Source organism: Macaca nemestrina, chromosome X, assembly GCF_043159975.1.
Source record: "Macaca nemestrina isolate mMacNem1 chromosome X, mMacNem.hap1, whole genome shotgun sequence".
Lineage (NCBI taxonomy): Eukaryota > Metazoa > Chordata > Mammalia > Primates > Cercopithecidae > Macaca > Macaca nemestrina.
The window spans coordinates 32319156-32336160 of record NC_092145.1 but is presented as its reverse complement, the minus strand read 5'-3'; the positions used below and the strand labels follow the sequence as shown (position 1 = coordinate 32336160).

Genomic DNA, 17005 nt, shown 5'->3' with positions numbered 1-17005 from the left:
AATCTAGGAGGTGGAGATACTGAGAAGTCCTAGCTGGCAAGAAGCAAACAACCAGGTTTATATTTATTGGACTGAGGTTCTGGAGAAGGACTCTAGTGCTTGGGATGGAAACCAGCAAGAATAAGGTGTAGCTCTCCAATCATACGAGAGTACTGGGGTTGCTAAATCAGTTCTTGGAACAGACCTTTGGGAGGAACCACAAAGTCAGAAGCTCATTTCTAAAAATAAGGGCACAGAAAGGTAACAAAAATGAGGCTGGACCCCAGATATAAAAACTGGAGCACCATCCTCTAGTCAGACAAACAGCAAGGCAACTTGAACCTCAGCCCCCATCTATGGGCCTGGAGCCATTATCTCCTGTCTTGGGTCAAGATTGGTCCTGGGAACTGGGGCAGGGCTAAGTGGCAGATGAGATTCAAGTGAATCCAGCAGTAAGAAAGAGAAGAATTTCCAATGCCAGTGCAAAGAGGGCTGAACAAGCGGCAGAGCACCCAGTCATGATTTCTGAGGACTCTGAGAATCTCTGAACCATCTTGACACAGTTCTAATCTTTTACAAGTCGTTGATAAGGTTTTCTTCTCTTTCCTATTCCTCATCTCCCCAACACTTAGGCTCCAAGAGGTCTTGTCTTGCTTACAGCTCACTCTTGCTCTTAGCACAGTACCTGATACATAGTAAATGCTCACTTTTTGCTTTAATGAATCAATGTCTGGCATACAGTAATACCTAAGCCAATATTCATTAAATTGAGTACATGGTGGGATATAATCTTATAATATCATTATTATTACTATTACTACTACTACCATTACCACTACTATTACTACTACTACTACTACTACTACTACTATTAGCTACCATTTGTTGCATATTTACTGGCTGCCAGATACTGTGCTAAGTGCTTTATACACTTTATGTAATTTAATCCTCACAACATGCCTCTGGAATGTGCCATTATTAAACACTTTCCACATGTGAGAAAATTGAAGCCTAGAGAGGTGAAGTCACATGCCAAAGACCAAACAGTTTACAGTGACTATCTTAGTTTGTTTGGACTGCTATAATAAAACATCATAAACTGGGTCACTTACAACAGGAATTTATTTTTCACAGTCCTGGAGACTGGGAAGTCCAAGATCAAGGGAGATTCATTGTCTGGTGAGGGCCACTTTCAGGCTCATAGATGGTACCTCTTCCTGTGTTCTCACATGATGGAAAGGGTAAGGGGTCCCTCTTGGGCCTCTTTTATAAGGATACTGTAAGTTTCATTTAGAAGGGCTTCACTCCCATGACCTAATCACCTCCCAAAGCCCCACTTCCTAATACCATCACCTTAGGGTTTAGGATTTCAACATATGAATTGGTGGGGGTGGAGGGACGTGGGGACACAAATATTCCAACTGTAACAGTGACACAATAACTTTAACCCAGGTCTTTGACTCTGAAGTCCATGCTTTTTAACCATTACACTCTGTCCAACAGCCAAAGTGTGGTTTCAGGCCCATCCCATTCTGAAAGATAGCTGAAATTTATTAGAAAGGCTTATGGTGCCTTAGTCATTCTGGAGAGAAGAGTGGTTGGCCACAGCAGCATGGCAAGAAATTTAAGGCATAAGTGTCTTTTTATTTCATTTATTATTTATTTATTTTTGAGATGGAGTATTGCTCTGTCACCCAAGCTAGAGTGCAGTGGCATGATCTTGGCTCACTGCAATCTCTGCATCCAGGGTTCAAGTGATTCTCCTGCCTCAAGTTCCTGAGTAGCTGGGACTACAGGCACCTGCCACCATGCCCATCTAATATTAAAAATATTTTTTAGTAGAGATGGGGTTGGCCAAGCTGGTCTCAAACTCCTGACCTCAAGTGATCCACCTGCCTCAGCCTCCAAAAGTGTCGGGATTACAGGTGTGAGTCACCGCACCCGGGCTAAGGTGTAAGTTTCTACTAGCCCAGGTTATCTGATGTGAGCTATACCATGAACTCTACCACCCCATCACAACTGAATGACCATATTTCACCTGTCACTCTCTGTAAGTAGATCACTGCTCTCCTGGCATTGAGGAAGACATTACACACAGTGACATAGAGCAAGGCAGATTTATTGACATTGTTCAGACAAAGACTAATTTTCTCACTGGATTTGGTTTCTCCTCCAGCATGTTCCCTGTACTGCACTCATTTAATCTCCACATATCTCTTCCTCATTCCAGTTTGTCTATTTGTGAGTGAGGGAGCTTGAGTATTAGAGTCCCTTATTTGTTTAGCAACTTAGATGCCTTCTCTCCACTTCTGAATAGGAAAAGTGTTCCTATAGGAACCTTCCCATCTTTTCCTTTTAGTTCTTTCTACTAAAGACAAAAGCAATAGCCAGGGAGGCTCTTACAGAAATGTCCTCCTCCTTCCCCTGCCTAAAACAACTTTCTGATGCTTTCTGGGCTTGTAACAGGAGGTGATTCCAGAGAACTACAGCAAACCAACCCATCGGAGAAGACGGGTTGGAAAGCCAAATTCCATTTTCCTCTAAAACCTGTGGCTATGAAAAATAGACGTTCTTATCATGCTTGGAGTAAAAGCTCTCTGTTAAAGAGGATGATCTCATGAGCTAAATGTGTCTTCATCTTCATTTAGAAGTTTTAGTCTTTTGGCATTGGGAAGTTTTCAATTTCTCTATCAATGACAGAAATGGAGAAAAATGAAAACACAGGCTTTCATTTCTGGCAGGCCTGGCCTCTTGTGGTTTGCAAGTTGCTTTAAAAAAGAAGAACTGAAAACCCCTAATGGTTTCTCTAAGTTCTTAATGAGTAAAAAGATGGAGAACAGGGAAATATTTCTTGCAGTGAACATGAAACCTACACAGATAGGCACTGCTTTATCTTAAGGGTATTTCTCTTATGCTTTTAGTATGTAAAACAGAGCAGAGTGGAAAGAATGAAAAAAATCAGAGATGAAGAAAGCTCTGCAAGGGAGATTTCAGTGTCAGTCATAAAGTCTCAAGAAAGAATCAAAATGAATTAAATTTGTTAAAGAATAAAGAAGCCAATCAGCCTGTTTTCAGATGATTTATAAATAGGTTTTTCCTAAAGAAATTCAAATCAGGTTGATGTTGGGGCACCTTGTATCTCTAAGAAGGCTATTTTTGAAACAAACCTCAGTAGGACACAATGTGCCCCATTATGTAAGCCCTTCAGAACATTATGGACTTGAAACTGTCCACCTGCTTTTAGCAGTTTTGATTTTGAGTTGGATGTCTGTAACACCACTACATGGTAACAGTCCCAGATCAAATGGCTTACAGACCACAAGTTTTTATGGCTTCTAAATACCATATGTTTTGAGGGCACTTTAAAACAGCATTTTTTTTGCTAGCAGGGCTCTTAAACATCCTGAATCCTACCTTACCATTCATTTTTACAAATGCATATGGGGACCAGCCAAGACAAGACATCAGAACTGCCCCTCAGGTAATCAGGAAACCAAAGCCTGATAGAGGACACAGGTACAGGAGTGGCAGCAGGATTGGACAAAGTCACAAAATCCCACAACTTGGCAACACAGGTTTTGTGACTCATGGTCTAGTGCTCTGTCCACTGGGTCACACTGGCTCAGTTCACTAAACTTGTCGGATTATGGGAATATTGGTGTTGTATCAATCAGACATAGCATCCCCACCTGGCTCTAAGGGGCTTACAATCTAGTTGTATTATGAACTTTTCCATCTAAGATACTCATTTTGCTTTTTTTTTTTTTTCATCCAAGATACTCATCCTGCTTATTTATGGCCTCCAGGATAATGTAATCCACATTTCTAGTTATCACTTGAAATATTTGAAAACCCAATATAGACAGCTGGGGGTTCTGCCCTTGTAGAGGAGATAGGATCTAAGAGAAAAAGAGAGTCAGGAGAAAGGCTAAAAGGAAATTGAGGCTCCAATTAACAGAACACCTCCCAGTGGGCAACTGCCATGTTCCTTATGTTCCTAGCATTTACAACTAAGGATAAAGAAGAGGGGGGTTGCTTTGGGAAAGGCTTGACAAGCTGCTGCTTAAATTGCTTCTTCTGACTTAGAAGATAGCAGAGAGCCTGGGGGTAGTAATGGGGTTGCAGGGATGGTTGATTATAGGTCATATTCCCTGGGTGTCCCCAGACTCCTTCACGCTCCCAGGACACATGGCAACTTTACAGATACTATTTGCGCTGACATTTCTCTGCCTAGAAGAAATTATCTCTTAGGTTGTCACTATCCTAAGCTGGATTCATTTTCCATTAAGAAAGGCAGAGAGTCGATTTGTCCTTCCAGCTAAAAGTCAGAGAAGCAAGGGTCCAGTAACAGATGCCAGATATTCTTCAGGTGATTATACTGGGCTTTGGCAGAAGGGCCGATGATTTGATAAAAGTGCCCCCTCCTTCAAATGATGCATGTGAACTCCAGGAAGGAGCATTAAGGACACATGAAGTATGCCGTTCTAAGCAGAAAAAGTGGGGAAAATATTTCCAGCTAAACGTAGTCTCACAAGGCCTTCATCCAGCTTCAGGGACACTTTTTTATCTTCATATTATCTTTAACTCTCTCAACACCCCAAGAACAAGGAGCCCTAATCAATAGATCCAGTCTGGGATACCTGTTCTGGATAAAGAAATTAGGATATTCTGTTGTGACACTGCTTGATGTTGCACAGATTTAAATAAGCCTCATTCTTTTCTCCAGATCTTATCAATTGCAGACAGTAAATGTCCCATAGAGTACTGCCAATAAATCAGTTTAAGTCTTGTCCCCCAGCACACAGCAATTATATTCCTATTGTCTAGCTTGATTCTGCCCCACTCCTGTTTTCAACACATATCAACTTTCCAAAGGAAATGTCTGCCAAAGGCAGCTAGAGCCTTGTGGCTGATACAGGGACAAAGGGTCAGGTCATGTCTGCTTCTTCTCTTGGATAATATAACATATAGTACATTATGATTACACATCAATACATTGTCTACTCCCTCTCTCCTATCCCCTTCCTTGCTTTCAGAAAGTGCTTTAAAATGGTATCTGACAAGCTCCTGCTCATTCGTAGTCTCAAGGTGGGTTACAAGTTTTGTATCAGATAATCAGATGAAAATTCTTAAAGATATAACAAGCTTGCAATCTCAAAGAATTTTTTAAATTACGTTTAAAGTCAGCATCATCTCTGGCTAAAATCTGTCAGATTCTTAAGTGCATCAGCCCTACACATATGAGTTTGTTGGTTTTTAAGTTTTATAACATTTACAACTTTGACAACCCACCTATGAAAAGGATTATAAATCCCCTCAAGTAAAATCCTCTCCAATAATGCAGTTGTTCCATGTTTGCAACTGGTGAGTGGAAAATTCAAACCTAATTCAGTGTGTTTACTGAGCCCACACAGCCACACTTAGGCTGCTTGATTAAAATACTTTAAGTAGTCAAGATGCAAGTAAAAGCACTAACAAACTCTTACTCTGTGCTCTTTCCATTTGCTTGATTTTGTCTGTCAATTGGAGCACCCTCATACCACTACCACGCACTTACCTACCTAGGTTTCTGAAAATAACTTGCCTACTGCTATTACCAGTGCAAGCAATGGCTTGAAGACAACTGGCCACTGGAGTGATTCAGGACACCCCAAGAGAGGCACTTCATTATTGAGTCAGAATTTCACCTACTACCTAGCCCCATCCATAATTCTTACCACTCTCTCTCTCAGCCTCCAGCTGGCTTTCATAAGAGCAGAGACTAGGAAAGGAATTCCATTTGAAGACTTACCTTTTTCAGTTTTTCATCAGTGTGGGCCTCCTCAGTCTTTAAGTTGCCTTGAAAGTGACCACTCCCTTTACCTTCTTGCTATGGCAATCCCAGGAGAGCTCAATGGATATTTTTGGATGTTAGTTAGTTACAGGGAGGAGCATATAACTAACTAGCATCCAAAATACATATTGAGCTCTCCTGGGACTGCCATAACATGATTGCTCCACACTAATTATGACAAGCAGGTCCTATGCTCTGAAATCATCAATTATCACAACAGCATTTTTCGACATTTATTTTACGTTCAGGGGTACATATGCAGGTTTGTAACCTAAGTAAATTGCATATTACAGGGGTTTGGTGTACAAAAAACAACCCCATAAAAAAGTGGGCAAAGGACTTGAACAGACACTTTTCAAAAGAAAACTTACATGCGGCCAACGACTGCCTGTGGGGATAGTGGTGATAGAGGGCAAGGGCTTCTCCAAGGCTGGCTCTGAGCTGACATGAGTTCTGCTGCTTGGTTTCTAACCAAACATTCAAGAAAGAAGAGTTGCTAAGTCTCCTACCAATAGAAGGAAAGGGAGCTACAGATTCTGCCTCAAGCTGTCCTTGAGCCTTCTTCCACCAGTTTTTTGCTATTCCTTTGTCTTTTTCCATCTGTAATAGGTCTTTTTAAGGTTCATCATGGGGAATTATCCTTTTGGAGTCAGGTCTACATCAAATGAAGTACAACTGAGCACAGATTTAATGCCATTCTTGATTAGGAGAGCACCCTCCAAAACATAGATAAATTCCACATTTTTTGAAAAATCTCCTTATAAAGAAACAATCCAGAAAAAAATATGGAAATGCCAGGCTGAGGGGAATAAAAGGCAAGTGCCTAAGGGGAGCAGATTCTTCCTGTTCTCTTTTGTGATTTCAGAAGTACTTCAAACTAGGAATGGCCTTTTTTGGGGATCTGTTCTTTTGATGAATGTTCCTGGGACTCAGACAACACAAAGTCCTGCTTTATCCATCTAGCCATGTCTTGTTAGTATTTAGTGGTGCTTACCATGTAGTAGGTGCTTCAATTACCGAGTTAGAGTTTTTTTAAAGGGGTCAAGATTCTCAAACTCCTTTCTGTACCTGCTAGAAAAGAGCCCAAATTCCTTAAATTCATTCCAAAATAATTTTCTTAGGTGAATGCCTTCTTATTACTTTTTTCTAAAACAAACAAGTAACAATTTCTCCTAGAACTATCTTTTAGACTTAAAAGATGAAAAATACTGGTTAAATTAAGTAATTAAATTCAAATGAAATCAAGTGAGAAATGATACTAGAGGGGTATTTGCATGCTCTGAGCAGGAGGCAGACATGTTGGCAAAGAGAGGAAGTGGCTTTATCTGTGAATTCTTTTGGCATGACAAGACTCTTTGTAACTGATTCAGACTCTCTCTGCCAAAAAAAAAAAAAAAACTCTGCTAGCTTTCTGGCCAACTCATTCTCCTCAGTAACCTTTTTTACTATGACCAGGTCTAGCTTCAGGCAAAAGGGTAAAATAGATGAAAATTTGTCTTTGGCTCCCTTCTAGTTAGTAACATGGAATTGGAAATTAAGAAGTTAGCCACAATGAGATGAGAGTTGAAACCATAGGTAACAATACTGAGGGATGAAAGTGAAGGACAGAACCTTAAAGAACAAACCTTCATTGATTATCTCCTAAGACAGGCACTCTGAATAGTCTCTTGGGGTACAGAGGTGCACCTTGATTGAGAGAGCAGAACTAGGAAGGAAAGTCAGAGAAGGAACATTCAGGGAGGTAGGAGGAGAATCTGGAGTCTTTCATAACAGAGAACTAAGGAAAGAAGGTACATACTGCAAAAGGCCAATGGCGTCGCACAAGCAGTTAATGTCTGAAGGAAGATCTTTGGATTTAGTAGTCAAGTATATAGTTCAAGAAACAATTTCAGTAATTTGGAGGGGCTGGAAATTAAGTCTCAGGGGTATAAGGAGAAAGTGGTGTTGATATCAAGACAGTAAAGCTGTATTTTTTCAATAATACTGGTGGTGTTAGGGAGAGATGTAATGTGGTTAAGAAGGCAGCAGGATCAAAAGGTGGGAGGAGTGTTTTCTGTTTCATTTTTGTTTGTTAGTAAACAGGATTACCTGAAAATGCTTTTAAGTGAATAAAATAGATCAATGATTTTCAAATTATAGCAAGCATTACAACAAAGTGGAAGGCCACATGAGTCTCATCCCTCCACAATTTCTCATCCCATACCTCTGGGGTGGAGCCCAAGAACTGGCATTTCTTTTTTTAATTATACTTTAAGATCTAGGGTACATTTGCACAATGTGCAGGTCTGTTACATAGGTATGCATGTGCCATGTTGATTTGCTGCACCCATCAACTCGTCATTTATGTTAGGTATTTTTCCCAATGCTATCCCTCCCCCAGCCCCCACCCCCTTACAAGCCCCAGGGTGTGGTGTTCCCCCACCTGTGGCCATGTGTTCTCATTGTTCAACTCCCACCTATGAGTGAGAACATGTGGTATTTGGTTTTCCGTCCTTGTAATAGTTTGCTCAGAATGATGGTTTCCAGCTTCAACCATCTCCCTGCAAAGAACATGAACTCATCCTTTTTTATGGCTGCATAGTGTTCCACGGTGTATATGTGCCACATTTTCTTAATCTAGTCTATCATTGATGGACATTTGGGTTGGTTTCAAGTCTTTGCTACCGTGAACAGTGCCACGATAAACATACGGGTGCATTGTGTCTTTATAGTAGCGTGATTTATAACCCTTCGGGTATATACCCAGTAATGGAATCGCTGGGTCAAATGGTATTTCTAGTTCTAGATCCTTGAGGAATCGCCACACTGTCTTCCACAATGGTTGAACTAATTTACACTGCCACCAACAGTGTAAAAGCGTACCTATTTCTCCACATCCTCTCCAGCATCTGTTGTTTCCTGACTTTTTAATAATCGCCATTCTAACTGGCAAGAGATGGCATCTCATTGTGGTTTTGATTTGCATTTCTCTGATGACCAGTGATGATGAGCATTTTTTCATGTGTCTGTTGAACTGGCATTTCTAACAAGTTCCCAGGTGACTCTTTTGCTGCTAATCTAGGGCCCATACTTTAAGAACCACTGGGATAGATTAATGGAGAAGGGAAAAATTAAAGATGTAAAAGAGACAGTAGATAGAGCTGGGTTTTAAGAAGCAACAGAGAAATATAGAATGCATGGAATAAGTTGATCAAATCTTAGAAAGTGATAGAGCTTATGTCAAATGGCTTCTATCTTCTCAGTAAAGAAAGAGGCAAGATCATCTGCAGAAAGGATAGGACTGATAAGGATTAGGAACTGGGAAAAGTTTGAAATAAGCATCATTCACAGACACAGAGGAGAATCTACTTTTGGGGGGATAGATGGGTTTAATTTTAGAAATGATGAGTTTGAAATGGTTGAGCCTCCAAGGAAGATTTGATCAGTAGGCAGTTGGCTTCAATAAACCCATGCTTTCTGCAACTTCCACTAGGATGTAAAGGATGCAGGATGCCCTCCATGCAGGTAAGTATTTTTGTCTGTTTTGTCTGTCTTGTTCACTGCTTCATTCCTAGCACCTAGAATAGTGCTTGGCACAGAATAAAGACTCAAATTTGCATTGGAATGAACCTAAGAGGGGTTGGCTAAGGTTGATAATTGCAGATAAAAGTAGTGTATAGTAGAAACCTGCAAGTATCTATGAAGTTAGAACATTATGTTCATTAAGCAACTGGGTTCTGGAATCTGAAGACCAGGGTTCTAATCCCAGCCTCTCTGTGCTTTAGTTTCTCCATCTCTAACACAGGAATGGTGATTGTACCAACATCAAGGTTACTGTGAGAATTAAATGAGATAGTAAGTATAATGTGCTTAGCAAAGTGCCTCACATAGAATAAGCACTCAATAAATGTTAGCTAGCTGTTCGTCATCTGCATTTCCCCTTAAACCAATTAAGGAGTATTTCTCAACTGGTTTATCATATGTAATTCAAAGGAGTAAAATTTCATTTCTTTGAAAATATACTCTATATCAGACTTCCCTACCTCTCCCCTTTGGTAGGGGTATTGAGGCATAGCTGTTCTGAACATAGAAAAAAATGATCAAAACTGGTGTTTTCACTTCATATATGATATACCATCCAAAAGCCTTTCCTTAGTCAGAAGGATTTTTCTTTGTGTGCATTTTAAGGCCTGGCTTCAGGCTAAGACTTACTACCATTGGAAAGGAACAATTGCAAAAAAACAAAAGAAATAAATGTAGAAAATCCTAGTGCCTATTTTCAAGGGATTAATATAAAAACGTTGCCTGCCTTTGCCTGAGTTAATTGTGCAGTGCACTACTGACATTTATTTTATTGATTCAATACATGTGAGTGCTACACTGATATTATCACTAGAAAATATAGCTTACTGTATAAATTAATATGTGTTCTGACAACTGCTTTACCCTTGTTATTGCCCAGGCAAAATTCTTTCATGTTCGCATATGTCATATACAATAATCAACAACTCATGTTTTAGGAATCTACAGTTTCTTTAGTTTAGAATCTGTTGCAGTGATACATACAAAAATAGAAGACTGAGTCTCTGCCTTCAAAAAACCTGTTTTAATAGATATACTCTCAAAAAAAATTCAAGAATAATATAAGATAGCAAACACCTGAGAATTAAACTGCTGTGGCCCTGTGTTGCACCTCATGGTGTAGAGTGAAGCAGATATAAGAAGTATATGATATTATGCCTGCTCCACAAGAATTTTCAGTCAAGTGAGGGAGATAAGACATAAGAACATGAAAATTAAAATAAGAAAACAAGAGGTAAACAGTGATATGTCACAAGGCAGTACAAGTTGTATTATAAGGTAGCAAAAACACACTATTAGGAAAAGAAAGCAGAGTCGGTTGCTCTAAGCCAATGTGTCTCAGAGGACAAAAGGCCAGCATCCTTTCTTTAATTTACGATCAAGTTAAAGCACTTTAGAACCCATTGAACACTACCACTTTTCTAACCTAAGCATTGACAATTCAATTGTTTGTAAAGATTTAGAACTTGACATTTTCACCAAAGAAGTATATTAAGTAACAAATAACTGATTAAAAGACTGTCTCTAAAAGTCATATATGTTTTCTTTTTTTTTTTCAGAGAGCTGATATAGCTGTTGCTCCACTCACTATAACATTGGTCCGTGAAGAAGTCATAGATTTTTCAAAACCATTCATGAGCCTGGGCATCTCCATCATGATAAAGAAGCCTCAGAAATCAAAACCAGGCGTATTCTCATTTCTGGATCCCCTGGCTTATGAAATCTGGATGTGCATTGTCTTCGCTTACATTGGAGTCAGCGTAGTTCTTTTCCTAGTCAGCAGATTCAGTCCTTATGAATGGCACTTGGAAGACAACAATGAAGAACCTCGTGACCCACAAAGTCCTCCTGATCCTCCAAATGAATTTGGAATATTTAACAGTCTTTGGTTTTCCTTGGGTGCCTTTATGCAGCAAGGATGTGATATTTCTCCAAGGTTTGTTTTTGTGGCATACTCAATGCCTCATTGCATTTTATGGCCATACTCCATTCATGTGCATATGGTATTCATCCATCTCAACTCCAAATTTTTTTCATTTAACATTCCATCAAATGACAAATTATCATCCAGCCATTGTGTTTGCTTACGTCCATGAAGTGAGTGTGTCATTGGTGTTGCTTTGAATGTCTTTTTTGCATTTCTATGGTATTGTATATACATTAAAACAAACATTTGAACTCTGGATAAAGGCAACATTGCCACTAATATTAATATTACTCAGATAAAGCAAATACTAAATCTTCATCAGATCAAACAGACATGGTTTCCTAATTAATTGTACTAAAGTGTTTTCTCATTTGTCAAGAGATTGGATCCAGACAAAATTTAAAAGAACATAGAACTCTTCTTTAAATCCCTCCAACCTTCTCCTTTCAATGCCCTCCCTTTTTCGTTTTGCTCTCAGACTGCCTACAATTATCCATTGTAGTATCCCATCCAAGTTTTCTAGTTAAAACTATAAAACTTCTCAAAGAAAACATAGGAGAATATCTGTTTCACTTTGGATTAGACAAAGTGCTCTTAGATAAGACACAAAAAGCACAATCCATTAAAAATTTGATAAACTGGACTTCATCAAAATTCAAAACCTTGCATTTAAAAAGACATATTAAGAAAATGAAAAAAAAACCAACTGGGAGAAAACATTAGTAAATCATATGTCTGATAAAGGACTTATATCCAGAATATATGACACCTCTTACAACTCAATAAAAAGAAGACAATCCAATTTTTTTAATGAACAAAAGATTTGAATGGACATTTCCCCAAAGAAGATATACAAATGGCTAATAAGCACAACAAAAGATACTCAACATTGTTAGCCATGAGGGAAATGCAAATTAAAACCACAATGAGATGCTTCCATACATCCTCTAGAATGGCTGCAATCAAAAAGATAGGCAATACCAAGTGCTGATGACAATGTAGAACAACTGGAACTTTCATCTACTAGTAGTGGGAATGCAAAATACTACAGCCACATTGGAAAATAGTTTGGCAGTTTCTTATCAAGTAAGATATATACTTAAAATATAACATAGCAATTCTATTCTTAGCTATTTACCTAAGAGAAAGGAAAACATGTTCACACAAAAAATTACACACAAATGTTCACAGTAACTTTATGATATTAAAAAAGTAGAAACAACCCAAATGTCCATCAACTTGTGAATAAATAAACAAAATATGATATATCTATATAGTGGAATACTATTCACCAATTAAAAAGAACAGACTACTGACACATCTACAACATGGATGAACCTTAAAAATGTTATGCTGGGCCGGGCATGGTGATTCATGCCTGTTATCCCAGCACTTTGGGAGGCCAAGGCAGGTGGATCACCTGAGGTCAGGAGTTCAAGACCAGCCTGGCCAACATGGTGAAACCCTGTGTCTACTAAAAATGCAAAAAATTAGCTGGGCATGGTGGTGGGCACCTGTAATCCCAGCTACTTGAGAGGCAGAGGCAGGAGAATCACATGAACCTGGGAGGCGGAGGTTGCAGTGAGCCAAGGTTGCACCATTGCACTCCAGCCTGGGCAACAAGAGCAAAACTCTGTCTCAAAAAAAAAAAAAGTTATGCTAACTGAAATAAGCCAGATGCAAAAGGCCACATATCATGCCATTTGAATCCCATTTATTGAATATCTCACATTGTATGATTCTATTTGTCCAGAATAGGTAGTCTACAGAGACAGAAAGTATGTTAGTGGTTGCCAGGGGCTTGAAGGGAGCAGAGAGGGGATAATCAGGGCCAGTATTAGGGTGAGGCAATCGAGCCTGAGTAAAGCAAGTACAGGGATCACATCCAAGCTTTATTTAAAATTTTGATATTATGCATTAATTTTTTAAATATTGGACTAAAATTCTGTTCATCTTGATTAATGAGATTTTGATGCCCCTTTAAACTTTGCATGTGGGGGGGTTGCTTCACTTGCCTTATCCTAGTCCTAGGCCTGCAAGGATTAACTGCAAATGAGCATGAAGGAACTTTTAAGGGTGATAAAAATGCTCTAAAATTGGATTGTGATGATAGTTGCACAACTATGTTTACTAAAATCACTGATCATACACTTGTATTGGTGAATTTTATGGTATGCAAGTTTTATCTAAGAAAAGCAAAATATTGAACATGAATGTCCTGAGCCTCACAAACTTAGTCTAAACCTAAACAAATATGGCGGTGAATTCTTAATCATAATACATTGTAAGTGAATGTAACATCTTTATATTTTGAGACAAAAAAGTTGTAGGTTTTGGTAAACTTGAATATTAATCCAAATACTGACCAGAGTCAATTATACAAACATATTAGGGATTTTCATGTGAAATATAAACACTCAGAAGATTCCTACCATGTTTTTACAGCATACTTCATTTTGAGATTATCCACTTGGAGCATAAAACATTTAAAAAGAAGCTTTGCAGCATAACTAATTGGTAACCATATTTGGCAGCTTTTTAAAAGAGTCTGTATGGGGTATGCCTCATTTATCGAAGTCACACATTTTTTGGCTTTTCTCAATCTGCTTGATTACATTCTCCAAATTATTTCACTCCCTGTTCCTTTTGTGCTTAGAATGTGTGTCATTTTTTGTATTATCTGGGAGTTTGTTTTGCTAGTTTCTTTATTTTTTGAAATGTTCACTTCAAGAGATTATGGTTTCTGAATGATCCCATAATTGAATGATTTTTAACATGGCTGGTAATCTATGTTGAGACAATACTAAAGAGTCATTAAGGCTAAAGATCTTATTGGTTGCTGTAAGTGAATTTTTAGAACTAAGTTTGTGGTATCCCCATTGGAGTGCTGCATACTACTCTGCATACTCAAAAAGTCTCTTCTCATTTTTAGAAGTACTTATGTATATTGATTCATTAAGTAATAACTTAAAGATTATGGCCTGAAAATGACAAGTTGAACAGGTTTGTTAATGTCTTATAGTAGAATTTAAGCTGTGGCTCTTCCTTGGCACTGAGATACATCAAGTGCTTTTTTTCAAAGTATATGTTTTATTATACTACACTAGCCACTGTCATAAAGAGCAATGGCTTTCAAAATGTTTTGCCATGACCCACAGTAAGAAGTAAATTTTCCATCACAACTCAGTATACACATATGTATATAACCAAAAGTTCGCCATACTTTACCCTTACAATGTGCAATGCACTCTGATATTTTCTATTGTGTCATTTTTTTAAAATTCTGGTTACAATTCAGCCCAGAAATAGGGCACACAACCTACAGAACACTAGCCTAGAGTAACAAGTATTATTCTTACTATACTTTTAAGTAATAAATTATTGCCTTTATGAGCTCTATGTTTTCCACCATATGGGTGATCCCTCCTCCAATACTGTCTTTTGTGTGTCCTTCAAAATAAATTATACCTTTAAGCCTTTTAATAAAATGTTATACTTCTTAGCATATTTCTTATATATACTAGTGAAGAGGAAACATGTTCCTCCTTATCTTGAGAGCTCTACTCATTGTATGTTTGTGCTCAGTTGTATAACAGCAATCACTGTGATGTGTTTCTAGAACTATTAACAGATTTAGAAATTTCTGATAATAACATAGTTGTTACTGTAAGATTTGTGGTTGCCTTGACTGCAAACACCAGCAGTATACTTTATTTCTGTTTAATGGCCATGGTTGGAACACAAACTCTTCAGAAAGCCCAGAATGTGAGCATGCATTATACACTCTGACTTTTCTCAAAACTGAAGCAATTCAAGAAATTATGATACCACATTTTAAAGCAGAATTTAAGTATTAGAGCAGGAGGAAATGTCAGACATAAATTAGTCCAACTGCTTCCATCTACTGGGGGCAGAGGAAAAACAACCACCTTCCCTCAGCTTCCACTGTGTGTAGGCACTTTACCTGCATTATCACGTGGATTTTAATCCTCAAAACACCACTGCAGAGTGGGCATTATACTTATTTTTAAGTTGAAGAAGGTGATAGTCAGATTAAATAATTTGCCCAGTCACACAACTAATGGCAGAGCCTGAGTACAAACCAAGCTCCAATTCCAAAACTCATGCTCCTTCCACTTCATGCTGCTTTTTCCCACATCACAGACAAGGGAACACCACCCAAAGGATGATGTGATGAAATCCAAGGTCATGGAGGTTTTCAGAGGCAACAGTATGATTATTTCCACTATACTGCCTCCCACTACCAACCTGAAGTTACACTGTTTGTTCCATTCCTCTCCTCATGCTCAGGCACAAGAGCTGTTTTCCATTCTCTCAACCTCTAAAGAAATTCTACCTTTTTTCTGGTTTTCAATGAAAGTAGGCAGTGAGCATTTAAAATATTATCGAGTGTGTGTATGCTCAAAGTAAAAGACTGGGAAATCAGAAACAAGACATCATGAGAAAAATTGATGGCATCATTACATTTCCACCAAATTATTGACAGCTACCTAGAAGCTTAAAGAGTCTATGTCAATATTAGGTTTGAACTACCATAATTGTTCAGAGGGAATAAGTTTGTTCTACATGAAGCCGGAGGCTGAGCTAACTCTAGAGAAGGTAATCAATATAATAAGCTGAGGCTTTATCCACATACAAACTGATTTATTAGGAGGAGTCGGTGGAAGGTGCGAGGAGATTCAATTCAACCTTTTTCCCCCTCTGTGGGGAAGGAGAAGACAGGCAGTGGAAGAAGCATAGTGGTTAAGCACATGAGCACTGGAGTTAGCCTCACTAGATTCACAATCTGCTTAGCAGTTGTGTAACCTGGGGCAAATCACTAAATCTTGCTAAGCCTCAGTTCTTCATCTGTAAAATAAAAAGCACAGTGCCAGGCATGTAAGTTCTCAATAAATGATAGCTATTGTCATTATTAAATTGGCTGCATATAATCATGCTAGTTTCACAAATACTAACAACTAATATAACATTTCCATTTTAGTTCCTAAAACTCCTTGGGAATACAGTTGAAATACCAGTTAGTATCAAAGAGCTGACCTCTGATGAGAAATAACCAGCAACATTCCTTCTTGAACTTGCTTTTGTTAAAGATTACCCCTCTTGCAAATATTTTTATTGTATTATTCTACTATGTCTTACTGGTATTGGCTGAAGGTTGTAACTTTATTTTTAATACGAAATTTATTTCCTTTGTAAAACTTGGATAGAACCACTAAGCAGTCCAGAGTCCAAGTCCTTCCAGACAAATGCTCCCCCTGCTGACTTTCTGTGCAGCTGCAGGGACATCTGAGGGCTAGACAAATTGAAGACATGAGAGTTGGGGGAATTATTACAGAGAAAATGGAAAGAACAGATGAACTTGAACCTGATAACTGTGTACAGATGTTTCCAAAGGTGTTACTCTCCTGTTAAGTTTTCAAGATATCAAGTACTTTGTTGAAGAGGGCAGGGGATCTGTCCAGATTAGTTGACACGTAGATCCTCCTTTAAAATGTGAAGTATGTGCAGAATAATAAAAGACATGAAGGATATAAAATAAATGAGATCAAAGACAATAGTAATTTGGGCTATGTTTTAAGCATACCATTTCCTCTGCTGATGTATGACCACTGTCTTTATCTTACTGCACATTCACTTCAAAGTAGTAGTGATGTGATAATAAATTAATGAGGTAATAGCAGAAT

The 17005-nt window shown here is 38.4% G+C and overlaps 1 protein-coding gene across 6 annotated transcripts in view; it reads left to right on the top strand.

Moving 5' to 3' along the window:
• The window catches only part of LOC105468430 (glutamate ionotropic receptor AMPA type subunit 3), a 322135-nt gene that overhangs the window by 236166 nt on the left and 68964 nt on the right, over window positions 1–17005 (top strand). For all 6 annotated transcript variants that reach the window (XR_011618481.1, XM_011718571.2, XM_011718567.2 and 3 more), the window contains one exon: window positions 10933–11309. Coding sequence is in view for 5 of the 6 variants with exons in the window: in XM_011718571.2 (XP_011716873.1) it covers window positions 10933–11309 (377 nt within the window). In the remaining variant the exon portion in view is untranslated. The remainder of the gene's footprint in view (window positions 1–10932; window positions 11310–17005) is intronic.